Genomic DNA, 26,299 nt, shown 5'->3' on the forward strand with positions numbered 1-26,299 from the left:
TATATATAGTATAGCGATATTACGGTTCGAGCTTTCTACTGTTAGTCAATACGAGAGCACCGGCTTATGATAGATAACAAAATGTTTTTAAATAGCCAAACGTTGTACGCTGATCACTTCGCTCAAAAAACCGCCGTCCTAGTCCAAAACAAGGATGTGACGAACCTGATAAAGAAAAAATTCTCCACAGCCAAAAATCCGTTGGCAACCAACTGAAATGGCATTGAGTTCATGGCTCCGATGAGAAAAGCCAGGTTACCTGTAACAATGTAACTTTATTCGAATACCTCCTTTCAACATGCAGTTTTTCTTGTACGGGTTCTACTTCCATGTGGGTTGACTAATAAACGTCAGATTTGACGTAATTTATCAAATTTACAGCATATAGGACCTGCTAATTGACTCGACCAAAGTAGAGTAAACCTAAGAATTGTCCGTTAATCTGTAAACGGGTCATTGCTCCGTATTGCTGTTTCATAGAGATAAACATTGAAGTCCGGCTTCCGACCCTTTCTAACGGACTTTGCCACCTAATTATGCTAGATAATGCATTTATCGGCTTCGTCACTTATTCTGCCTTATTTTAGTACTAAACAAAAATAGCCCTCTATACACAAGCAAAGAGCAAGCTTTAAAAACGACTTTTGTAATGAGAAATCACAGCAACGCCCCGATACGCTAACCATTGTCTTCTGGCACTCTGTCAGGCAAAAACCACATTGCCGACAAGAAACTAGAATTGCAGGTGTATCTAACGCTCATCAGATTTAGCCCAACACCGGCGACATAATCAGGTTTGGTCACCGTCACCGATTCCCGAAAACACCGAACAGAATGACAGACAACTTTGCAAGCGCCCACTAAATTTAGCATATAGTAATTTTCACGATTCTGTAAAGTTCCTTTCCCCATGCCGAGCCTGCAATCTACGCACTAGTGGCTCGCAGATGCGCGTTACTTAGAGCTTGACAAAACAGGACACCGACAGCGTTAGGTATTGCATTACGGTAGGGGCAACATATGACTCCAGCACCCCCGTACGATATGCAGGGGAAACTCGAAATATACTGTTAGAGAACGTACGTTATTTTACGGGCTCGCAAATGTTATTTAAAGTTTCCTAGCAAAACAACAGTGAAAATAAGGAAAGTACCAACAACGAAAGCACAACAGAAACAATTGGCCCCTCTACTGTCCAACACGTAAATTTTGTTTTTAAACTGGCGTCAAACAACGGCAACAAATATGGAGAACAATGGATTTGGTTTTTTTAACAATAGTTTCAGTAGCGACACGCTTCGACACAACGCGCAGTGGAGAGCGCAATGCAAGATGGTAAATTAAAAACGCTCTATATGAACACATACAGAATACGGACGTTTTATCTTTTCGAGACAAAATGCTAAGTTATACAATAACAATAACTAACGAGTGAACTTTTACGTAAGTTCAGCGATCTGTTGGCGCCTACGTTAACAATCGCTAGAGAGGCGAATGCGTTAGTTATTATAGTCCAAGTCTGGCGCGCAACTGTTTTCAAAACACGTTATTATTACGAACGTTTCACAACGATGGCTGAATTTTACTTCTAAGAGCGTCTACATAGACAATGCACCGTATTTTGGTCGAAAAGGGCGCTTTTACCCGACTGACGTTGATCCTGAAGATAATAATCTATGCCTATCTATGACTGGAGAAACTTCTCAGCTTCTATTTATATGTGCTCCTTTGTGTCTGATGGATACAGGCTCAGTAATACTCTTAGACATTATTTTCCTACAAGCATTGGATCTGTACATATTTTTTTATGCTAGATAGACATCTAATGGAACTGCTTTTCCTTGTGAAATAAAAGCTGGGTATTTATACAGCATAATTACGACTTGTAAAATGTACCTCTAATGAACTAAATGCGTAGACTCAGGTCTCTTAGTTCCGTGCGCAGGAAAAATTTCATCTGACTGGGTCAGTCGTTAGCGTTGTCGTTAATATTTGGAACAGAGGGCAGCTGTCCACATGGAATAAGTGTCGGAAAAAAATGTAGACTCAACAGTTATTTTATAGAACTTATCTGTCCTTCTGTTGGTCGGATATTTTAAACTTACACAGAAAACACAGTATAATGCTATGTTAAGCGCTCCACGTCATTAGCTGTAAAGGTAAGCTCAATGTCGATACCCAATTGTCTTCATCATTGGCAAAATGTCAACGAAGCCAGTATGAAAACATTAAGAACATTCGCTACTCTTGTAGCACTCCCTGCCATGACAAATCCAACTGACTGTAAATATCCAGAGCTAGAACAGTTGCACCATACTACCGTTCACAACAAAAACAATAACATTCGAAGCTAAAAGTTTCACCGTAACTGGCCAGCTAACTGATGAAGTTCCGATAGATGTACTGATGCCGATATCCTCAGCGCAATGAACAAGCTATAATAGGTAAATAAAATAAATTTGTCCTATAATAACTACATACAGTGAACACCTCTATGCTATCGGTCAATATGCGACGAGTCAAGATAATCCAGAACGGCCTTGGAAACTTAGATCCAACAAACACTTGGCCTGAATCCTAATTGTGCGATAAAGCAAAGGTTGTTAGACCAACGAAAACGAGTGGGCTCCGATGCCGCTGAAAGGATTACTGACCACTAGACCAAAGTCAAAAGGTTAAAGGGCTGTACGTAATTTTCTTATTCGACCCAAGTGTTCTAACTGAAAAAGTGTTATCTTTGCCGCTTTTGAAATGTATCTAAAAGCGCATAACTACACAGTAAACAGGATGCTTAGATATAACTGGCCGCTTCCGGATTCGATCAGCTCTAGCTTAATCTAACATTCTTACGCATTGATCTGAAGTCGAGATATCGATAGGTCTGGCACAAGACAACCCACAAAAGTGACATCACCCGAAGCCCATGCAGGCATCGAAGAGCACATGGACCTGTTGAGCTCGTTGAAAGCAATAGGCGCAGATTCTGCTTAAGGTCGAATGCCATAATTGCACCTTGAAGGAGATTCAAAACATAACAACCATATGATTTATATATAAAGCTAACTGCAAAATGTAAAAACATTAAATATGCTAATAACTCAATAAAATAACACATTTAATATTATTAGCGCTCGCTTGTTTTTCCGTTTAGTTATGTGTGCAAACATACTCTTGTTAGTTCCTTGGTTTTTTTTTTCATTAATTGCAGAGTTCCATATCTGGGTAAGTTTTAGCCATCTGTCCACTGCTCCTAGCACAGAATTTCGATTGATACCCCAAAAAGAAAGTCACTCCAAGATACACTCTTACAACCTTGTAACTTTGAAATTAGCCGCGTTGAACTCATAGGCTGTTGACATGTAATTTTCAATTCGTAACAACGGTACCAGGATATTAGCAGCCCTCAACGAATTTTCCCGATCATTATTCCAAGTGGAGTTGCGCAAAAACCGTTTCAAGGCCACTGTTTTTAATGCTTCTATGGCTAAGGGAAGGGCCTTAAAATAAAGCTCATAAATAGTAATAACAGCCATTTACCTTTTGCGTGTTTTTTTAGTATAAACATTTTTTCCGGATAAGTCCCGCGCCTCGGCGTAGACCTGAGCAATATGTAGAGACTTGTAAAGAAACGTATTCCACATTTTAGCTTTGCGCTCGATTAATCTCATGAGCCTGAACATATACGTAAAGTGAGGCAAAAGTAATTAATAATATACGAATACAATAGTTAGTCGAAGCTATCCCGATATAACATCTCTGATCATTTAAAAAAATTACCCATTACATATGTTTAGTACTGAGGGATATCGCCATGGGGTCATGATGTTAGAAGTTATTCGGCAGAGTTTCGTTTCTGATCGAAAACCTACAAAAATGGATATTGCAAGAAGTCTCTCAGGCGCCCTATTCCAGTTAGCGGATTTTGTAGAATTTTGAATCTCTCGTGCATTTTACTGTCCAGTTATTAATGTCATCTCCAGGAACGTATATCTGCGTAAAATGTTCACTAGATTTTGTTACCCATGCGTAATAGGAACAAGAACGTCTAGTTGTGTCTCTATCATCAGCTGTCTGGCATGAATCCTCTATCCCTTCAAAGTTCGTATGCTGTGCCCGGCTTGATGAACTAGACAGTTTCCTAGTATAGTACGTTAAGTGTCCAGCTATGAGACGCCCTGGCATACCAGTTCACTTATACAGTCCGAGAACTAATCCCCAATATGGATCAGCCAAGAGTTTCAGCTAAGCATGCTGAAAAAGCAAACCGGAAACTTCAGTAGCTTTACGAAATAGCAATAGATCTGCGACAACTGTGTGTGTATATGCCATTCATTTCAGCTCAATAACATAAACGTCAATCTATATCTATCTATAAACGAGTGTATTAACGAGAAAGTGCAACGCTTCCAAGTAACATTTTCAGTGAAGCGCTCAAGAAAAACATCCTCTGTACGTTACATAGATACGTGTAGTCATTTGCAGTAAATAACGCTAAATTTAAAGTTAAAAAAACTCACGCTTAACTTGCATTTTTATACATATGCTGGTCACGCCACAGCGGACGCATTATGCGTGCTAGTTAAGCAAAAATGCAAATTAGGCATAGGTTTTTTTTTTCTCAAATAAGCCTTTCCTGCGCTTTTTTTATTTGAGAATTAGACAAAACCGCAGTCTCAAGCAGTTAACAATATGTAGCGCCACTAGACGTACAAGTGCGCACCGTGGATGTTACTACGACACTTCCTGGCAGTCATATTTCCAAATAAAAGACCCTTCTGTGTCGCGGGCAGTACAATCGCGGACTTCTCAAATTATAGGAATTGCTGAGCGTAAGCCCATGCAAAAAAGCTTCAAGCTGAAGTCGCTGTTCATATGCCGACATCACTTCTATGCTAGCATTACGAAAAAATCTCTTTATTGTCAAGCTACAGACTGGAGACCTTATATATATATCTCTGCAGTCACATGCAGCCTTAGGGTACCTTTGATTGCTCGACTACTCGCTTCCCTTTCTCCTTATTAGTTTTTCTGGTTCATCAAAAAAAACACGTCGTGCCGTTTGTAAATTGTCCCACAGCAACAAGCCAGGTCGCTGTAGATTAAGGGCAAAACACTAGGCTTGTTTGTCAATCACGGTCAATTGAAATTACGCGGGCTCGATCTAACATCCGGATGGGGAAAGTGTGAAAAAGAAAAGTCTCTCAGGTAAGGGAAAAAATAACCGGAAGAATAAATCTATTAACCTATAGGCGTGGTAGTGATTTTTTGTTTTATAGAAAACTACTTAAGTGAGTTAAATTATAAACAGATCCTGGCATAAGATATTTATGGTGGTAGTTATTGTGTAGTAACAACTCGTTCCTTATCTCATTTACGGCAGATACCGAAATTTATACGCGTAGTATTTGTTACCACAATGTTGAACAAGGATCGAGGTCGAAACTAAAAATATGATTTTATATACATTTTCTCTAGAGGTAAATCGAGCGCCGTAGCGGCGGAGCGGACAGTGGATCGGAATCGCAACGATGGGATTTTCGGCTCGATTCCTAGCAGAGAAAATATTGAGTTCTTAATTTTAGCCATAAAATGTTTGACCAGCATCACTATTAGTAAACTCCCTGTTCGTCATGTACTCAAAGCTGGTTGCCACCGTGCCACATTGCCGCCCATTGCGGATGAATTTGTGCTGAAAGCTCTGAGCTACCATGAAAAAATTGCAGGAAAGCTTTTACAAACGTTCACTTATCCAACAAAAGACCTACAAACGGTCACTTGTAAAAAGTTGTTGCTAACCTTTTGGACATTGCCCACGCAGAGACTTCGGCAGGCCCTGGATAGTCGTACCCATCGCTACCAGAAATACTGAGAGGGTCAAGCAACACCTAAAAAAAAATAACATAGTGACCTTAACCACGTCACTACTCTCGTAAACTAAATTTAATTAATAATAAAATAACAAGTCGACAACATTATAATAATTCTATTACACGGATATATGCGTAACCTTATGAGCAGTATTGGAATATGTTACAGTATCATAACTCGAAACCTGTGTCTAAACGATGAATTATAGACAAATCGAATTTACATACACATAAATGCGTAGCCAAAAGAGATGCTCTAAGAATCAACGTTTTGTTTAAAGTATGTTTATATATGCTAGAAAATCTATTCTTATTTTTAATCATTTTTTAGAATTGAAGATATCAGTTCAGTACCTTTACGCTTTTTGAAAGCTTACGTATATTAACGCCAATATACGATTTTTCAGTAAATAAGTATTAAAAATAGCTTCAGCCACAATTTGCGGAAGATAATAGAGATATATAAGCTAACATTTGCTCAGTATAATGAATGAGAATAATTATCGCCAAGGAAGAAGAACTGTACGGCAAAGACTCATGTCCTAAAACCTAACCCGAGGCGCTTGCCACGATTCACTAACCTCCTAGTATATACGATTTACAGTCACCCATCTAGTTGTTGTAGATTTATACGAAATAGTGATAAACTACTGATGATAAAAAGAAAAATTAGCTATTCAATAGAAATTGAGAAAGGATGCTTCTCTTGTAACAAAAAGCTTAGTTCGCAAACACTTAGTTCCGATCTACCCTGAACCTTCTAGGCAAAGTGGATCAAAGCGGGCAGAAACTGCAACAATGTTCCCTTTACACAACTCTAGTCGTTATCCAAGATTCTGATATAAAGACCCATTCGTATTCTTGCTAATTATGATCAATAACTATAATGGTCTGAAATAAGTTTCGATCGTGGCTTAGTTGCAGTACGGTTTTCCTTCAAAAACAACAAACCTATACAATAACGAGTACGATATATCTACTTACGGTGTCCTGATTCATTTATCCTTAAAAGCACAGTGATTTACAATCACAAGACAAATCAGCGTAGCAACAGTTTACTTTTAGCTTCTTTTGGAAAACGAAGCTGCGCCACTAATAATGGTCATCTCTATTTAGCTATTGTACAACAGATATTCGACGAAATGCGCAATATACTATAATGTACAAAGTACGATATCTGAGTTGAGACTAATCACGGAGGCCTGTTTGTCGTAATGGGCAGGTGTTCATTTAGCATTACTGCCACTGGAAGGAAGCCTATTTTTTTCCTATTCTTCAAACACAGCAACAACAACAACAACAAACGCATCATTCTTTTCAGAAATCTAGCAATTCAGTGTCTTCGCGCGCTGGACAAGCCTCTACCAAGATGAAGAACTTTCTTTTTGGCCATATATAATCGGCTATATATATTATTGCTAGCTGCACACGGCTGCGAAAAAATCCAAGCAAGATCTCCATCAAACACTCATCAGATTCAAATACTCATCAGGAGGCCATGTTTGATACACGTGCATCTTCGACGCAGAAACTAGGGGCCGTTTAAAGGAAAATACTAACTGTCAATTGGTCATTCAAATGAGCTCAAGGAATCGGTATTTTTGAGATTATTTGCGTTTCTTTTTCAATTTTTTGCCCTCTAAGGACTTTTGACCTGCGGTCAGTTGAAAATTCAATTCCCTCTAGAATTTTTTTTGTATAGCGATAGTTTAGAGTACAGGATAGTTTAGGACACCTACTAAAAATACCGTTTGGTTTGTACTAAAATTATCTACGGAATAAAAAAGAATATTTTGAAATAAACGAGTGAGTTTTTGGGACTCTAGTTAAAGGTGCAATCGCGCTACATGCCAGTTTCGGCGTTTATAGCAGATATTCGTTGAATGTCTGTTTTTATTTAGATACAGTTTTACTACAAACGAATCCCAATTTAGGTGGTTCAAAGCACTTAATTTTTTTTCAAGTTCGGTCCAAAAAGATCCAGCAAATTCAACTTCACCAAATGTTTAACAATGCAATTTTTTGAAAATTAAATATTTACTGTTAAGAAGCAAAGTTAGGTGACTAATCCCTTGCCACTATGCTATCGCACATAACAGCAGTGTCCTTGCTTTACGGCCTAACATTTCGATCAACACAGCAACGCGAAGGTCAAAAAGAGAACTTACACGACGCAAAATTGCTGAGTATCAAGTTGTAGGGGAGTATCAAGCGATTCACAGCCAAGAACGTCGATTCGCACACCCAAACTGTCGGCTAAGGGTTGCAGCATTCGAAATACGTCGGTAGCACTGCATTTCGATGGTGCACAGACGCCCATACGTAGCTCGAATTCTTGATGAACCTTGTAGTAGGTGAGAAGAACCTCTTTGTAGACCTATACACACAAAATAGGAGACAGGATTAGCAGCGTTATGGCATACGGTAGCTGTAAATTGCGCACGTAGACGTCCTCTATCCTGTGTTTTTACGAGCCAAAACGTGGCTAGAGTGAACCGCTAGCATCACTTGTCAACCCAGAAAATCAATGTTGCAAGTAAATAACTAAATTACGCTAGTTCCGTTGAGGACTTCTTGTAGTTTATGAGCAGAGTTCGTAGATAGCGGCGGGAAAGCGGGAGGCCGGATGGCGATGTTGCAGTGTTGACCACGGAAATCGATGGGTCCATCAGCTTCGTACGAAGTCACCGCTAGACATTGATCATAGTCACCATAATCGCTCATCGTTACGTCCATGATACCCGCAGCAGGACGACCGATAGAGTCCAAGACTGTACGTAGTATAAGTGCAAAAAACACCAATAGATAATACTAAGTAGATGCAGAATAATTATTCCACTAACAAAACGGTAGAGCAGAGTAATACGTCAGTTGACAATGGCCCTTAGCCCAATAATTATAAACCCATTAATGGACCTAACCCCTGCGAATTCAAAAAAAAAACGTAACAAGTATCATAAAAAATGTTTTGCTCGCCTATGATTTTATAGTAATAAAGCGTAATAAAAATGTATGCTTCTAAATTAATACTAAATAGTAGCAGAGTACCGGCCCTGTAATGGTGTGCTACACAGGGGCTGCCCGTTCACTAAAAAGGCTGGATGGCAATCGTAGCTTCTGAGATTATTCCAACTAAAAATTTCGCGATTACCATATTTAACAAATAAAGAAGGACTGCATATATATATATATATATATATATATATAGAAGGTATATACCGCATTTTTTCGTTCAGTCAGAATGCCTTGGAATGAGCATAAAATAATGGTTCAGTAATATGTAAATGCGTTGCGACCGCACCAAATAGCATATAGTAGCTTTATCAAACAGTACATTATAATAGTACTATACTATATAAAGTCACTGTTCATATGGTCCGCACTCGGTTTACAACACACAACATTATATCTTGCAGCTAACTCAATGTTCAGTCTCAATGATGAACAATAGACATCTCTAATCTACCTAAGAGCTTTTTTCTTGAAAAAAAAATCATTTAAGCTTCTTCTAAATTGCGCGAGTAGCAGATTACTCTTATCTTTTCACGGAAAAGCACTACCAATGATAATAGCCGTATTTCGAGCAATTCTAATTCAGTATTACACAAATCAGGTCCGATGACAGGGCATCCACACCAGGACATCAGGAGTTTTTATTATTAGAAATTACGGCAAATTTAAGGGTTTTGTCAGGTCGGAGGAGGAGAAGGTGATTCCATTGCGCTGGTTGCGCTAGTGTCTACCTCTAATGTAGGTAACCCAAACAGCGTTACTGACAACGGAGCGACTGGCTCCACGATGGGCCATAACATTTCATCCATAGCCGTGTTTGGTACAGCGATAAGTATTTGAAACTTGGACGTGGACTCTGGCGCTTCCGCAGTCATTTCTGGGTCAACGAGGGGTATTCTTGGCTCCAAAATATACAGATACGGAGGTTCGACTCTTAGCAGTCGAGGATCCACCAGGGGCTCTTGTTGATCTATGATGGAAATCGTTTGCGGCTCAGAAAATTGCGGTCGGATATCGGACGGCCTTGAAGTTGTTGGAACCATTTCTGTTTCGACAGTGGGCAACATAATCTCAATGTAGTGCCCTTCTACCTCAATGCTGGGCGCCTCCGTCTCAACAACAGGCATGTCGGGCCTATTAATAGAAACGTTGGGGTTATTAAGAGGCGTCTCTGATAGGCCACAGTTGCTTGCTATACTATGGAACGATCGTGCTTTATTACTGGCTCAACGCGGCACCACTGGTATCGGTGACGCTGTTTATGGTTTATAGGACAGGATGAAAAACGCTATGATTCGACGAACTAATGCATATGGACCCGACCGTTTCATTGCGTGGTGAACTTCTTAGCCCTGAAGCCGTTCAGTACCAAAGTCGGTCATTTCAATCAGATTGCTCTTATCAACCAGTTGATTTTCTCAAACCGTTTTTCCTATTCTTGTATCTGCGACTCCTGCATTGGAAAAAGTCTATTATATATGTATAAATGTATAGTAGTAACATCAATGCGAAGACCGACCACAGCTGTGCTATACCTATTTCGCTGCGATCGCTAACGCAATTCTCATCCACTAGGATAAGATGGCCAACATTCAAGGGCGAACTTCTCAAAAATTAGAGGGAACGCCGATTGCCCGACTGATAAGGTCATCTCATCCATGTCATGACAAGCGATGGTGATTAGTACTAATGATGATAATTAGCATTGTTACATTACTTCATGAAGCATTACTGAAGCATTTGAAGCATTACTTCATTTAGTGGGCAAAGCTTCAAAGAATGTGCCGAAAGGAAGATCTCGGCTTGTTACGCCCGATATAATGCAGTGTACGCGGGATCGTACTGAGTAAATGCTTAGAATAGATCAATTATACTCAAGAGGTTCCTATAGTGTCTTAACGCTTTCCACCGCGCTTCAAAAGGGGGAGAAAAACATTAAAGATCTAGCTAACTAAGTCCCATTTTTCGATTTACAACTACAAACTACGAGTAAAAACTAGCTTGAGGGCATTTACGCCAGCAATACCCCTCGTAGGCAACCACGTTATTGAACTATAAGAGAAAATCAGCGTGACTGCTGTGTCCTTTAATGTATTATTATGCTTCAAGTCAGATGATAGGAAAAAAACCCCCGATCCACTCGAGCCATGCACCTGAATATGGCGAATAGCTACGAAACTTGACTACTAATTTATCGTGCGAGAGGAAGTTGATTAACACGAAATTGTCACTAATAGAAATGAATAGAGAAACATTTGTCGTGCTCCTACAAAGGATCTATATCCTAAATACAACGGAAGACAAAACAAATTGCCATTCGTATAATTCCTAGTCTACAGTTCGTCCTTACCGAATCATGACGGAGCAGAGTCTTAAAAATGATTTTAGACCTATATCTGTTTTTTTTTTTCGCTATACCAACGAAAAAAAAAAAGCTTGATGGAACGCAAAAGATCAGGCCTAGGCGTAGTCGAGCAAACAAAGCGTGCAGAAGATTGTCGTTAGCTTCTACAATAGTGTCATCATTTCGATGCGAGTAGTAGAATTAGGGTCTTCATTGCGTCGCATGCGTCTTAGCAGTCAGGTATGATACTGTACGAGTTATTGTAATTGCAGTCTTCACGGCTTACCAAGTGTTAATTGTTTATAGCAAGCCACTCCGGCAATTTTAAATGCCAGCTTATATAGTTTCGAACAAAAGAGGAGCATTATTAAAAAAAGAGCTTTTTTTGTATGTATTTGCTACACTAAGAAGACCAATTAGCCTACAGAGACTAGTTACCCAACTGAATCGCTATTTTTTGCAGTAAGTATCATGTGCTCTAGCGACAAAATATGTTTAAGGAACAACTATATATAGGAACCTAATGCAATTTAACGTGTAAAATTACCTATTTTAAACCCTATATAAACTTTATTTACTGAAGAGAGGTATCTGCATGCATACAGTAACTAAAAATGTCTACAGTAACCCTTCACATGTCCCACCCTTTCGGATTCAGCGCCTTGCCATATTTCTTATACCTAGGAGGTATAGTAGGACATTTGTTTCATTGTGGACCTAAAGCATTTGAAATGTAAATCGCTCAGACAGATCAACAAGCTGCGCGGAGGCACAGGCCATTCGAGGAGACCAAGATACAAGACAGGGTTAACGCTACTACGTTGAGGGAACCTTTACGCCATGACATAGCGCCAACCATGGTTATTCGTGCTCAGAACTTTTATTGAAAGGATGAAGGTTTTAATGATCAGTGAGTTCAATTTTAAAAAATATGAAATTTTGCGCCGCTCGATTTATGCAGCTCTGTGCCCGTCTTAAGGCTCGAAACTGTTCCATTTATTCGGTGATATATGATATAGTAGCACACATTTTCACCAAAGCAGAAGAGTTGTGATTGGTTGCGCTTTATGCAGTCGTACCTTTTTGCGCATTTCCTTTTTTTTTCATCATTCTATCAGAACTCGTTAACGATGCAATGACTAAGCGACATATTAACGTCGCGTATTTTCCACAGTTTTTCCTTGCATTTGTGAGCCGTAACGATTGCGTCTGTTAGAGAAACGTCACGTTCTCTTTTTGTCACTGACGTTGTCTGCGATACGTCGTCAGAGCTAGATATTAGTGGGTAATTTTAAGGACGATACGTCGACTTCGTTCGTTTATGTTGGTCCCTGTACACATGCTTGATATATGTTCGTATCAGAGTTCGAACGCCTCAAGGCGTAAAAAAGGCCTGATGCCCCGTTACTCGTACGAACGCGTCATATGGAGTGACACACAGCTTTACATACACAACTAGCCAATGGCTGGAGAAAATCGCTAACATTTGTAGTAAACGTTACACTTCGCTTCTAACACCTCATGCGATACTCGAGAAAATAATGCATTATCGCAAAAAAAAGGCCGCCATTGTTTTTTTTTTGCTTATACCTTTGAAAAACATAACAGCTTGCAGTTTCTGTTTGGAACTATTCCAAAAACTATGTACGTCTATAAGTTTGGCTGGATAGAACGAACATATTATACTAGAGACGTGCTTCTCTATGTGCTTTATCAGCGTGCTTGAGCGTATCTATCAACTAAGAAAATTAGCTGTTGGTAAATTTAGGCGTGGGCAACATCAGACAATAATACTTTTTATGTTGCGCCGCTTTGCGCGTATGTACGAATTAAAATACAAAAAAAAAACGAGAGTTTTTTTTTGTATTTTAATTTTAATTTTATTCTCATCAAACGATATACAAAGTAAAGCACTAAGGAGCAAAATGTAACATCAAGATAAAAGAAATTTATTATCAATAGAACTACTCAATTATATCATGTTAAAAAAGTAACGCGATTCAATAAATTTTGTATTGCGAACGTAAGGAATAACAAGCAGATTGTCCCACGTGTAGCGCCATCACATGACTCGTCGTACCTAAACCCTAATGTGTTAGGATTTAAAAATTATACGCTAATTAAAAAACAGACGAAAAATGCCAGTATTGGTAATGCATAATGTTTTTTTCGTTTGTAGTGAACAGCTTCCTTCTTTGAGTTACTGTTATAAACCTGAGAGCTTTTTCACTTGAAAAATTTCGTTTCTACATTCAGAAATAACCCTTTCGGTAAATATAAATCCTTTGCGTAAACCCTTACGTATTATTCATTATCTACATATATAGTGTTTTTTTTGACATACGCCAAATGATAAACGAGAAACTCTTCCCGATTACTCAACACAAGATTACCAGACCTGACGAATCCGATTCTGATAAACTAACTAAGCTTTATATTAGACTGGGAAGAACAGCCTTTCCCCTTACGACGAGGCCGGCTTGATTTTTCAGGTTACCAGTCTGCTCACAAAAAAAAGCACGGCTATACAGTCACCTCTGCTTCCTTTTTCTATTACAAGTTCTGTAAAACGTTAAAAACGTTTAAATCCTCACGCTACCGCTTTACGGTTCTGTCAGCTTGACAAGGCCGGTTTGATTTCAAAATTAGAGAAGCTTTAGGAAAATACTATTTTGTGCACTAAGTAATACCAGTTACGATGAATAATTGCTATGGCTTCAATGTAATGACTTCATTGAACCGTTTTTTCAGTTTAAACCCCCTTAAACAACTATCATACTTTATTTGCATAACGAAAGCACTCCCGTTAACACGCTTATAAATACTCTTAATGTCTCTTTAAGCTACGTAGTTGGTCTGCTGACAGGATCTACAGGCACAGAGTTTATTCTAACAATCTTTGAATGCACCTGCTTAACGACATACACTGATCGCTGATTTTACTAATACTGTTGTTGTTTGATCTTTGAAAGTTTAGCTGATTAGTAGCTCGCAGTAGGAGAAGTGCATTACTCAGTAAATTATATATTCATAAAGCAGCTTTTACACCGATCTCTGCAAGACGCCTTAGAAAATCACTAGACCATATCAAATCGATGAACAAGCACACTTACGTTGAAAGGCCCAGGTGTCTAACGTCTTTAGACCACGTACCACTCTCAAAAGGCTTCTTATACAATCCACCTGGAGATCAGTATTAGCTACCTCTAGCACATACGGTAAAAACTGCCTAAGTAGATGATCTACGTGTATCTGAAGGGCTGCATCATATTTAGCCCATAGTTCAGCGATGTTGGCCGTAATCTCTTCGTGGAGTTCATCATCACTTTTGTCCATTGGGTTCGGAACATGATTTTTCAAAATTTTGTGTATAAGAGCCACTTTATGCTGCAGAGCTTCGATGTTCGCGTCCATTGCTTGAAAGCCACTAATCAATCCCATCCAGAGAACAAAGGTGCCTGCTAGCGATATAAACCAGCGCATTATGTTATTCTTTTCTGTGTTTTGTCTCTAAAACCTGGCGCAGAAATCCTCAGCTTGAGTTTAAGCAGGACTGAACGATAACGACTTCGTTCCAAGATCAACGGTTGTATACTGAAAAGTAGTTTCAACAGAATCTTGACAACGCATGCATAAATTTTCATTTAGTTGTAATACAGCTCACATATAGACGGCGCGCCGCGCCGCGCATAGTTCAAAATTTAACAACAATACGCGCCAAGACGTATCAACGCCGCCAAACCCCACGCGTAACAAAAAATACTATCCGCTTCCTCTAGTCGTCTACGATAATACACAGCGGCAGAAATGGTGACCATTAAGGAAGACAACGGACAAGGGTCCCGGATACAATTATCGCAGAGATAGTCAAAGGCCAGTTTACTGCCTGCTTCGGTGGAGCGCAGTTACTCTTTGCCTCACCGTTTGGTTCTGCCATACCAGACTCAGTCGTCTTTCGTTGGGTAATGGCCCCGCAACGGAAAGGAGGCTAGCGCAAACTACCGCCGCCGCCGACAGTTGACGGAACTCTATGGTGACAAAATGAAAATTACGAAATCAACAAAGGACAAACGAAGAAGTTGCTATTCTAATAGTTTAAATTAAAAACTAACTTCACAAGTGAGCAAGATGGATTCCATTTATATGTTTTAGGATGACCTGTTTGTTAAAGCGGTTTAAGGCAAAGACTGAGCTTATATTACCTATCTTATACATATACTTATGTGACCAAGTCCAAGGGGCAGACACTGTTATACCAGACTGGCTTACGTGAACCTGAATTAGTGCTTCGTGCTAACCATGCTAATATAGAAAGACCTACTTGTCTTTTTTGCATCAATTTTGCAGCAACAAAGTTGCTTTAGGGTGTACATATGTATACATATATTAGTTCGATTAGGTTTTTTTTCTTTAGGAAAAGCAGTTTCCGGCCAATTTATCGGCATAGGCCAATCCAATTCCAAACCGTTTGCATGACATATTGGCTTCAATCAATCAACACCAGAGTCGACGTAGATAACGTTTCTTATAACCCGTTTAACTTAAGTTCTTTTATGCATAACGACGGTTTAAGGTTGCGCAAGACGAGGTCGCATAATTTGGTTGAAAAGATACCTTCAGTGCAAATGCTTCTAGATAGTCTTGTGCGTACACATTAATCAGGACACCACGGAAGTATTATTGCATATTATTTCACTTTATACCTTAACTATATGTATTAGCTTTAAAAGTTCAATCGACGGCACTGAGGCTTATTGGCATCAGTGCTGAATGCGTTCTAATGTATTTAAAATTAGGTTAAAAAAAATACAATAAAATTTAAAATTGATCTTGACGCGATAGAAGTACATGTTGCAGCTAAACAGGTCCTATATTGTATCCTGCAATATTATTATTAAGGTTATTGAAACTAATCATTTAGGTAATAGCATTGTTCGGACTGCTTTTTCCACTCTGCTTATCGTTTGGAGCCCTGCCATCTGCGTAGTGGGATTGTGCAAGTCATCATAGCGACTTGATAATAGCTTCAAAAATATAGGTTGTGCTGATGCACAATGCAATTATCGCCTCAAAGTGTAACTAGCATATATTAGACGATGAATGGATGATAGCACATACTATAGCATAAGTTTTCGTTAGATCTACATTAGTGCAACGAGGATGATATCCAGGAACGTAGCGGTCAAATCTGCATGGTGGACAAAAAGCCGGTTGCCCGCGGTTGTTTCAAATCATTGGCCCTCGCCAGCAGAAAGATGGCGGCGCCCATTCTGTTGGGTAAGTACACACGGTCCCCCTGTTGAGGCTAATAGCCGACATAGTTGCGCAAGGCTGCTGTTTCAGGTGAGGTCGTTAGTTGAATTCGGTGACTGCAATGGGTTGCAAGTAATCCAGTGCTCAGGTCGTGATCCAAGAACGCGTAACAAATACAATGTCATCATCTCCGTACGCCATGCGCATGGCGCATCTTTCTGCGCGCGTATTCGGAGAAGTTGCGCGGCCGACAAGCCGAAAGTCGCACCGAGTTATACAACTATTTAGTGAGAAGCCTTGGGATCTCCGTCACGTAAGTAATTTCTATTGATTCACTATATGAAATCAAATCGCTTTTCCAGCAAAGCGGCTTCCATTTAAGACATCGTCTCGAAAAGCGTGCAATTGTGCACCCACTAGTGCAAACCCACGCTAACTTTTTTCTACTCATTCCACTTAGTTATAATTAAAAATAAGTTGATAAATTCTGATGTCGAAACTTCTTGAAGAAATAATTTTTCAGATAAAAGTATCCGTAATATATTTAATAACATAATAATAAACGATATGTACCTTATTACACTTAATATTATTCATTATTGAATGAAATAATAATGTGGCGTTCAGTGTTATAGTTAGTACAATTACTGAAAAGCCGATTATTATAACCTTTGCTTTGATTAGTTTCTAAATGTTTATATACCTCTTCGATGCTTTCTATCCACAGAACCAAACTGATGGTTATTATCCACCACATCACGACTGGAGTGTTCTCATGTTTCGCCTGCGGATGCACGGCCTATACCGCGACGAGCATCTAGACTTTAAGGATGAAATGAAACGAATAAATATTTTACGAGGCAAAAGCCCGCCCAAGAAAGGAGAAGGAAGACGAACCAAGATTGCACAGTAGTAAAATAGTTATTGAACTCCATTCATCAGTCAGCATTCTGGTTAAAACAGTTGCCTGCCAGTGAGAACAGAATTACTTCAATTCATCATAAAAAGTATGAGCTAATGTAGCATAATATAATAGTTTATGATAATAAACCTATATCTCAAATTGTGTTTATATTATATGTATATATTAATTGTGAACTCATGTTTAATTTAACGAAGGCTTGGCTTTTTTATTAAGGGAACAAATACAATATTACAATCAGTTCGAGTATAACAGTCAGTTACTATGGGGTCGTTAATGTCATTTTCATTTGTCTCCGCCGGTGTTGGGTCTAGTACTACCTGTGCTCAAAATGTATGAATTAATTTGTGGATGTGGACTTATTTTAGTTATAGTATCATTGACAGATGTTCATTCGGTAAAGTCTTAAAGCATTTATTATTATTATTAATCATAAAAATAATTAAAGTCATATATATGGTATTGAGAATTGAAATTATTAGTGGGGTGTATTAACAATTATAATGTCTCGACACGATCGTGTAGTTTAAGTACTTAAAAAACATTTACCTAAAAAGCATACGCTGTGATCTATAAGGGTACGATTGTTTAATTTTTCTAGATATATTGGCGAAGCGTGATTTGGCTCTTTTGTCAACAGTTCTGGAAAATCCGCTACTTTTAACTGTACGATCTACCATATGATTCAGTCTATGGTACGGTGTTGTAATGTTGCCGGTTCATTGTCCACTTTAGTACCCTTAGGTCATCAACCTGTCTTCTTTCGTTTGTCTTGTAGGCGATCTTGGCCCCACTTACCTTATGTATCTGAGGCATTTTCTAATATTTTCAGTAACTATTAATCGATATTTAACTATAGTAACCATTTACCTTGACAGTTCAATCGATATCGTATATCTTGAGAATTAGGGCTAGAAATCTAAACGCTGAATCCGTTTGGCTGCTAGGACTCTGTATTTATAGGACATTCTATGGATGTCAAAAACATGCTATGCAGCCCTAAAAGGTTTTGTTCACTATAAGGCCATGCGGTCCAGTTTATTTAAAAACTATTTAAAATATATGTTTCTCATACGCTAGCAATACTGTGAAACCTCTGGAGTAGCAAGTATGCTCCCACTAAGTTAAATGCTATATATATGTCTTTGGAAAACACAAATATGTAGATTTTGATTATTCTATATATGCAGGCTTAGCTTTACAGGGGCACTCTACACTGAAAAGCTCATCCAAGAGAAACCTATTATCATGTTCAAAGCTAACGGATACATATGTGTTCGATTACTAGCTGTGGTTTGTGGTGCGCGTGTCAAGTAAGCAATAGGTAAAAAAAGTGGTGAGCCGCGCCATTATGCGCATGTGCGGTGCAATTCTCTATAATCGGCCGCTCGGTAGACAATGACGAGTGGGTGCAGTCACTCGGGTAGAATCATAAGCTCTACCCCAAACTGTCAATCGTTACTGATTTCTCTCAAGCTTTTACCGATACAGTCGTTATTCAGCCCTCATCATATATACCATATATTCCATTGTTAAGAGTGAGAGAACCTATAATCGATACGTCGCATTGCGATCAGGACCGATTCTAATTATAAGCATACGGGTAGGTAATGCACTGATTTTAGCTCTGGTGCAATATCACAATTCAAGTATCTGACCAGATGGGTAGCTTATTATATACAATTTGTGAAAGGACTTTACTGCCATTGAATTCATACGGAAATTCTTCATTCATATTTCAAGATCATACAAAAATGAAATACAAAAATGAATTAGGTGAAATAAAGACAATTTAATGTTTAGTTAAACGTATTCAACTTCGAATCAGAGAATATATTTTCTTTTTTGTCAACTTTAAACTTCCTAAAAATTCATACGAACGTCTCTCATCATAGGTAAATTGTCTGTGCACTGTGTTTTCCCTAGTACGCTATCACTTTTTCATCATCAAGTTTAAACTGAGCTTAGGTCGTCTACCGCGAGACCTGTATCATAAATTCATAGCAGATCGCATGGATACTACGACTTCATTTAGACTGATGCAATAAAAGGCTTCTAATAAAATTCGTAAAGAAACAAGTAAAGCCGTATAACTTAGTAGAATAATAAAAAAGAAAGAAAATCTCTCATGAAATACTGCTGAATCTACAAACGTGTCACTGAAAGCATAAAAACTGAATAGGTCGGAATAATGTCTCTAAACATATAATGGTCAATATGTCAATAATCATATATATTACAAAGACTATGTTTGATATGTTACATTTCTGAGAAAATAAAGGCTAAAGTGGATCAACAGATTAGATTTACCACTGATATTCTTTGCCGGGTGCGAATTTTAAACATTAGGCCCTAATTTTACTTTTTGGCTTCCATTTGAGTATAGTATCCCTTTAGTATAGTAAGGAAGAATCTCAGTAAATGCTATGATTGAAGTACTTAGCCATTTAAGTATTGTATTTTTATAGATATAATTTTCAATTGATCTCTCAGCAACCACAGGTTCAGCACCATCTGTGCTCGACAATATCGACAAAATTTTCTCCCGTTGAATTAGAACGTATATTTGATGCGCCTGAATGTCTTCCAGATATATTTATATATAGTGTAACGAAAGAAGGATTATCGTTGTTCAGCCTGTGTTTATTTGAGTGGATATTATATATAACTGTGAACTCGCAATCTTTAAGGTTTCCGCAGCTTTCTCTAACCATTGATAAAAGCAGTCGCGATTCGTAAACTATATTCAGTCGACAAAAATGAGCTTTTTGTGTTGTCACCCTCTTCTAACCAAACTAGTTATGAACCGTAAGCAATATTTAATTCCATAACTTATACGACATTGTCTTCGGGCCCGCCGAGAAAATCAGGTTAAATGTTGGCGCCGTCTCCATTTTTCACCAATGATTGACTTGATACTGTCGTCTGCAATCGTGGGTCAGTCTATTTGGTAAACAAATCGCCATCTTGCTGAGTGTGGACATTTTATTTGTTTGTGTGTTGTGTGTGCTGAGAGATTCGAGAAAAGCTGCTGGGCTTCCTACCTGCGTGGTATAGCCTAGTAGTAGCAGTACAGTGCCACTATTGGGCCTGTCGAGAAAGTCGCTCTCGCTGCAGTTGCAGGTTAACTGATTGTCCCGGTGTGGCCGTCGGCGCTTCTGTGCGTCGCCTCTTGTGCCCCGTGGACTGTTATCTGTGCTCAGTGCGACGGTGTTCTAACCAGAAGGGACACGGCCAGACTACCAAACGGGCTGCATCTTGCTGCCTTAAGCTTACACTGGCAATCGTCATAGTAAATTGGGCTAAAAGCAGCTTAAGTGTTCTGTGTGGTGTTGTTGGATGTGCTATAGGCCATTCGTTCACGCCCGAGATCTACCAGCTGCTTAGTTAGTGAGTAGCGGTTGTAGAGTACGACAGGATCAAAACAGAAAGCCTCTGAAGGCCTGACGATTGCGCTGCGGGGCTCACCGTCCATTCGACAGCTCAAGAAATGGTTCGGACCTCTATGTTTTCTGCGGGTGAGTTTCCGGGTGAGACGAGCGTTGGCCTGAGTAATTTATCGGACCTGGTGCCTAGAAATTTTATAGAAGAGGGGTAAATGCGGAAGTTCCTTGGCATTGGCAAGAGTAGTCTTCTTCTGCCGGGGCCCTTTCAATAGGAATCGAGGGACCTCCATCGCTCCTAGCGGGGTTAATGACCAGTTGGTTGTGCGCCTCTGCTTTGGGCTACCGACAAAGCGATGACTGACGGCCGACCGAAAAAACTGAATGGAGTTTTCAACAACGAACATTAATCTCTTAATTTTACGATGCATAATATACGTCTTGGTAGATATTTCTCCATTAATAGTATTACGGGTCTGTATAAAGTGAGAGATGTGAGATTTGGCAGTAGTCAATGTCACTTCGAGTTACTTTACTAAAGGAGACAAAGGCTAACTATAGTAGCATGGATGGTGCATTAAATTGGTATTCCAAACGGAAAAAAAGTAGGTGAAATTTGCGGTTTCAAATGAGGTCGGTCGACGTTCAACTGAGTTTTCCTTATCTTTTTCCGGGGGGCGGGGCGGGGGAAGTAAAGCATGAGAGCCCGGTAGAATGCTAGCCGATAATAATGATCGCTTCTGTGTGCTCGCAGCTGGTGGTGGTTGACTGATCGTATTCTTGACAGGATCGGCGATATATATATGTATATATGTGTGTAGTGTGTTTGAAGTAAGGGACGACAATTATAACTGTGTATTGCTACGTGGACCGCCGGTGTCAACGACGTTTAGATTTCACGAAATAGTTGTACATGTTTGTGTCTTATTATACTATGTCTGTATTTATTTTTGTGTATCGCACTGGATCCTAAGAAAGTTACCTACAGCAAAGGATCGACTGTACGCAATAACATTGTTATATGTTCTTGTTATTGTTTCTTCGATGACGACATACTGTATGTACACATGTGATGATCTAGTTCATTCAACGTCTACCTCCTTTGTTAAGCAGCCTTCTTAAATTGTATCATTTATAAGGCTTACGTGAACACAAGTGCTTTATTTTTGTGAGTCGGCTTTTAAAATAGAAAATCATGAGATATTTTCAAGAAAATATTGACAGCCATTGCGTCCTAGCTGTCTATATATTTCGATTTTTGTTTATATTGTTGTAAAAATTGTTTCGTATATCGGCTTTTAATGTACAAACGGGAACTACGACCAACACTCTGTTCTAACACTGAAATAAGGACAAGCGGCTTGGTTTCACTTTCTGTATTTTTGAAAAGCCATGCTTACGGATCAATGCAAACTCCCCTGGTGAGATATCGAAAAGGAATTTGAAGCGATATCTTCTTGTTTCTCACAACGGTCGTTGTTGTTTAGATCAACGGGGGTGGAGGCCTCCTGCCCTTTCGATGTGTCGACTATGACCTGATATCAACCCGTTATAATCTGTACCATACACGATTCTAGCATGATGCCCCTTCCTTAATTGGAATTAATAGTCGTTGAGTTGCTTATTTCTATTCAGTCGGGTGTCTCGTTTTGCTGGAGCAATATTAGGTACTCATGATAATAATTGTTGTTATTTATTAGACCAGTGTTGAGTTACTGGTACATTTAACAGTAGAGCTCATCTTTAGGATGAGCTTGTACCGAATTATTATGTTAAAGCAAAAATATTACTGCGGAATTTTATCACGAAGGAACTTTTGAAAATAGCCGCCTTAGTTTTCTATGAAGCACTCGAATTTGGTGTTTGAATGACCCAATTGAAATATGAAATTTGTTAAAACAGCCTAATGTGCTAGACTGAACCTACCACCATCAAATGGGACAAACTGAGCAGATAAAATCGGCTTTAAAATATTTTGTTATACGCCATAGTCCGCTAGTAAGCGGTTGTTGTTTTATATTATTTAAATTCAGTTTAAAAAACATACATTATTCTCTTATTAAGTAAAATTTTCAGTTACCCTTCGGTTTATACAACTTGTGTCTTTAAATAATAGTTAATATGGATGGCTCGTAACAATGTAATAGATTTACCAGTGACTTCGGTGCTATTCTTAACAATAACGATTAAGTTAGCTGCGTTTGGGACATCCTACACAAAAGCATGTTATTGCAGTACATTCTTAGTTGATTTACAACGCTGATGGCTCGAACGTCACTCACTTGTTAAAAATCCGGAAATCTTTGTAAAAATTTCAAAACGGATTTTCGTAATGTTAAAAATATTCGAAGCGCGTAACTATTTTTACGTTGATCAAAAAAATATGACTTTGCATGCCAAAGAGGAAACTCCTTTCGTTGTCGGGTACTTTGCAGACTTTTTAATAAAAAACTGTTTTTGTTAGATTTGAATTACGTGAATGTACTCCTTCGAAGAACCCACTTGCCTTTGTCAGCACCAGTTCATTAGTTCAATTTCACCATTGTGTAACTTGGACATTATTGAGTCTAGTCAGTAAGATTTAGCCTTGTACTCCAATCACTGTCAAGATATGATGGTTCGCACATTCATGAACGTACTGATCAGTCTGCTACATGCTCTTGAAATATGCGTCGCATTTTTAATATACTTCTTAAGTAATATTTAGTATTCTTTAATGAGCTGCTAAATTGGATGTCAAAAAAATTTCCGGACATATAAATCAGCCACCTATAACACCTTTTCAGTTAGCAGTTTCGGATGTTAACCTTTCCAGAAACAAGACAAGACACCATCTTGGCTACTAAATTAAGCAAATATCTTCGTTCAAGCGTTTATGGAATCTGCGTATAAAACTTGGCTTTAACAAGTTTCAGTTAGCACAAAAGAACATGGAGTTTTTTTGAACGGGAATACGAATAAAAGATATTACTGTTTTGTAACATTAAAGCACTATTCACGAATCATGCTCAACCAGGATCGCATTAACCGTTTTGAAAGTTAAACGTAAATGCATAAAAAGTTTAACTTGTAAAATCGCTATTTTGCCGTTTTGCCCTATATATAAGGAAAAAAATCAATGAATCTATATATAAATAAAAAGATCACGCGAACTTTGCGACATAATTAAAGATTTTATCTTCCCATATCCATCTTCCTTAAATCGCCTTTTGGAACTCTGGACAGTTTTCTAAACTGTCTCATATATGAAGATATTGCTTGCATTCGAAGCAAGAGTCCCAGAAATCGTTTGCACCAGGATCTATTTACGAAAGATCATTCTCACTAAAGTTTATTACCCGTGGTGTCAGATATATTACATCAGAAAATAAAGTATTTAATCCTAATACAAGCATATAGCTGTCCACGATATTTCCTACGTACAATACTCATCATTAATCGTATGGACGAAAATGTTCTCTACCCACAGCTGCAGTCTTAAAGATCTCCACGTTCGCACCGGTGTCGTCGCGCCCTGCGTTCGAGATGAGCTCTATCGTAGAGGTGGGCTGGGGGCGGTGAGCCGCCAACGAAGGCGGCCATTTGACCATTTGACTACCGCTGCAGGATGGCGACCCCGCCATGGATGGAGGGTGTACCTGGCGGCCCTCCCTTGCAGCAACAGCAAGCGACCATGGCCCCGCAACAGCAACAGGGGCCTCCGCAGTCATCGGGGCTGTCAGCCCTAGAACGTATGTGTACTAAATAGAACGTTCATTCGAAGAATAGGTATCATTGTAGTAGTTTGGTTAGAAATAACTTAAGGTGACCCGTATATGTTATACAATATTCATAACTGATTATTACTTAAATTAAGGCAAGTGTATAAAAAATGGTTACAAATCATTTAAGTTTTTTTAAATGGCGAACGTGTGCTCTTTGCTTACATATCGTTCTTATTACTTATAAATCGAAGACTTTTTTGCTTTTGACGATTGAAAAGGTATGTTAGACAATGCTCCGAAACCCCCAGGCACAGGTCCCGCAGACCCGTACGGACACCAATGGGGTCCAGGGACCTCTCAGGGTTCCATATCCGGTTACCAGACCTCAACTCAAGGGGGTCCCGGCGGATGGTACCAACCGCCGGGGCCCCTTCCAGGGGAGTATCCGTACTCAGCAGCAGGGGATCCCAATATGCCTTCACAGTCATTCGGACCCCCACCTCCACAACAGGCTCAGCAGGACCAGAGGGTAAAATTAGAAACTGGTTACTAGAATCATGAACGCCATGTTTGCTTTTCTGGCATGTTTTACATGATAGTAGTATCATGTCATACCAATTTAGCTAAGAACGGCACCTATCGGAATAAAGTCCAAATTTTGGACAACATAGTTTACATTGCTTCACGAGGTACCATTTTCTGTTAATACCAACCCTACATGTTTTATCTCTAATGATAAATACTTACTGTGTTTTACACATTTTAGTACCCTCCACCTGATATTCAGCAGCCAGTAGGAGGGCCTCCTCCTATGAGTCAACAGGATCTTGGTGGTTATTATTCATCGCAGAATGCTAACGCTGGCATAGGGCCGGGTGATCAATGGTGGGGGTACCCACCGGATGGCCAGGGAAGTTTAGGTCCTCCCACACCTTCTCCTAGTGGGCGACAATACGACCAATATCCGCCCCCATCACAGAGTTACTATCCGGCTGATTCGGGCTACGGGCCAACGCAACCGCCTCACTCGCAGGTGAACATGTATAATCCGAACATTCCACCAGCGAACGCCTTCAACGGCGCTCCCGGAAGTTTGGGATCTCAGGGTGGAAACCAGTACGCTCCTCCGCCACCTCCACAGCAGTTTGATCAATTCGTTGGAGGCAGTGGGTATTCACAAGCCCCACAGCATGGTCCTCCACCACCCGCAGGAAGTTACTTTGATCAGAGCTATTGCGAAACAACGCCCTATGGACCGGTCAAGAATGAACCTCTACCGCCTTCGCCCTACCCGAGCAGTCCGAGCCTAAATCGAGGCTCAGTTCCGCCTCCGTCAACGGGTCAGGGGTCCGTACAGGGTCAACAGCAGCCACAAATGTTTTCCCCATATGGTGGCCAACAAGGCTATCCACCGACACCTACACCACCCCAAGCAGGTTTACCGCCCCCACCTCAGCAGCAGTACCCGCCAATGAGCTCTGCACAGCAGGGACCTCCTCCACAAGCGGGCTCATCACCTGCCGAGACCAAAAAGCCTAGGAGGAGAACTAAGAAAGGTACCTTTAAAGGTGGGGAGTTTCATTTTTATATGGATCGTTAATGTCGAGCTTAGATCGAACATGTCGCATGAACTTGTTGTTTCCTTAATTACAGAGAGTATTTCTTAATTATGTTTCTGCAAACACATTATCTTGCTCATTATATTTCATATGGTACGTTTTTATTATAAATTGGACAGCGCAGTTATATATATATATATAACTGCACTGCCCAATGTTAATCTACGTAATATTGTATCCAATGTAATCTATATA

General features: G+C 39.5%; 3 protein-coding genes across 11 annotated transcripts in view; 2 read left to right on the top strand and 1 right to left on the bottom strand.

Annotated features, from left to right (window-relative positions):
* Nucleotides 1-17,317, bottom strand: part of LOC111243763 (nose resistant to fluoxetine protein 6-like) — a 24,728-nt gene extending 7,411 nt beyond the window's left edge. For 3 of the 8 annotated variants that reach the window (XM_022789812.2, XM_022789814.2, XM_086981418.1), the window contains exons 1-6: nucleotides 14,337-16,132; nucleotides 8,421-8,638; nucleotides 8,036-8,244; nucleotides 5,797-5,885; nucleotides 2,851-3,012; nucleotides 166-259 (exon numbers count right to left, since the gene is read on the bottom strand). In XM_022789812.2, the coding sequence (XP_022645547.1) occupies nucleotides 166-259; nucleotides 2,851-3,012; nucleotides 5,797-5,885; nucleotides 8,036-8,244; nucleotides 8,421-8,638; nucleotides 14,337-14,706 (1,142 nt within the window). In that variant the 5' untranslated portion in view covers nucleotides 14,707-16,132. Of the gene's footprint in view, nucleotides 1-165; nucleotides 260-2,850; nucleotides 3,013-5,796; nucleotides 5,886-8,035; nucleotides 8,245-8,420; nucleotides 8,639-14,336; nucleotides 16,133-17,179 lie in introns of those variants that run through there. The other 5 variants (XM_022789811.2, XM_086981415.1, XM_086981419.1 and 2 more) reach the window with 5 other exon arrangements.
* mRpS33 (mitochondrial ribosomal protein S33) lies at nucleotides 16,508-17,553 on the top strand. Its single transcript, XM_022789819.2, has 2 exons — nucleotides 16,508-16,789; nucleotides 17,204-17,553. The coding sequence occupies exons 1-2, from the start codon at nucleotides 16,655-16,657 to the stop codon at nucleotides 17,387-17,389; spliced, it is 321 nt and encodes a 106-aa protein (XP_022645554.1). The 5' UTR covers nucleotides 16,508-16,654; the 3' UTR covers nucleotides 17,390-17,553.
* Nucleotides 17,554-20,352: 2,799 nt separating this feature from the next.
* LOC111244615 (uncharacterized) overlaps nucleotides 20,353-26,299 on the top strand; it is a 15,187-nt gene continuing 9,240 nt past the window's right edge. Inside the window, exons 1-4 of one of the 2 annotated variants that reach the window (XM_022791890.2) lie at nucleotides 20,353-20,916; nucleotides 24,251-24,512; nucleotides 24,764-25,014; nucleotides 25,252-26,053. In XM_022791890.2, the coding sequence (XP_022647625.1) occupies nucleotides 24,389-24,512; nucleotides 24,764-25,014; nucleotides 25,252-26,053 (1,177 nt within the window). In that variant the 5' untranslated portion in view covers nucleotides 20,353-20,916; nucleotides 24,251-24,388. The remainder of the gene's footprint in view (nucleotides 20,917-24,250; nucleotides 24,513-24,763; nucleotides 25,015-25,251; nucleotides 26,054-26,299) is intronic. The other variant, XM_022791892.2, reaches the window with a different exon arrangement.

Source organism: Varroa destructor, unplaced genomic scaffold (genome assembly GCF_002443255.2).
Source record: "Varroa destructor unplaced genomic scaffold, Vdes_3.0 BEIS01000002.1, whole genome shotgun sequence".
NCBI classification, from domain to species: Eukaryota; Metazoa; Arthropoda; class Arachnida; order Mesostigmata; family Varroidae; genus Varroa; species Varroa destructor.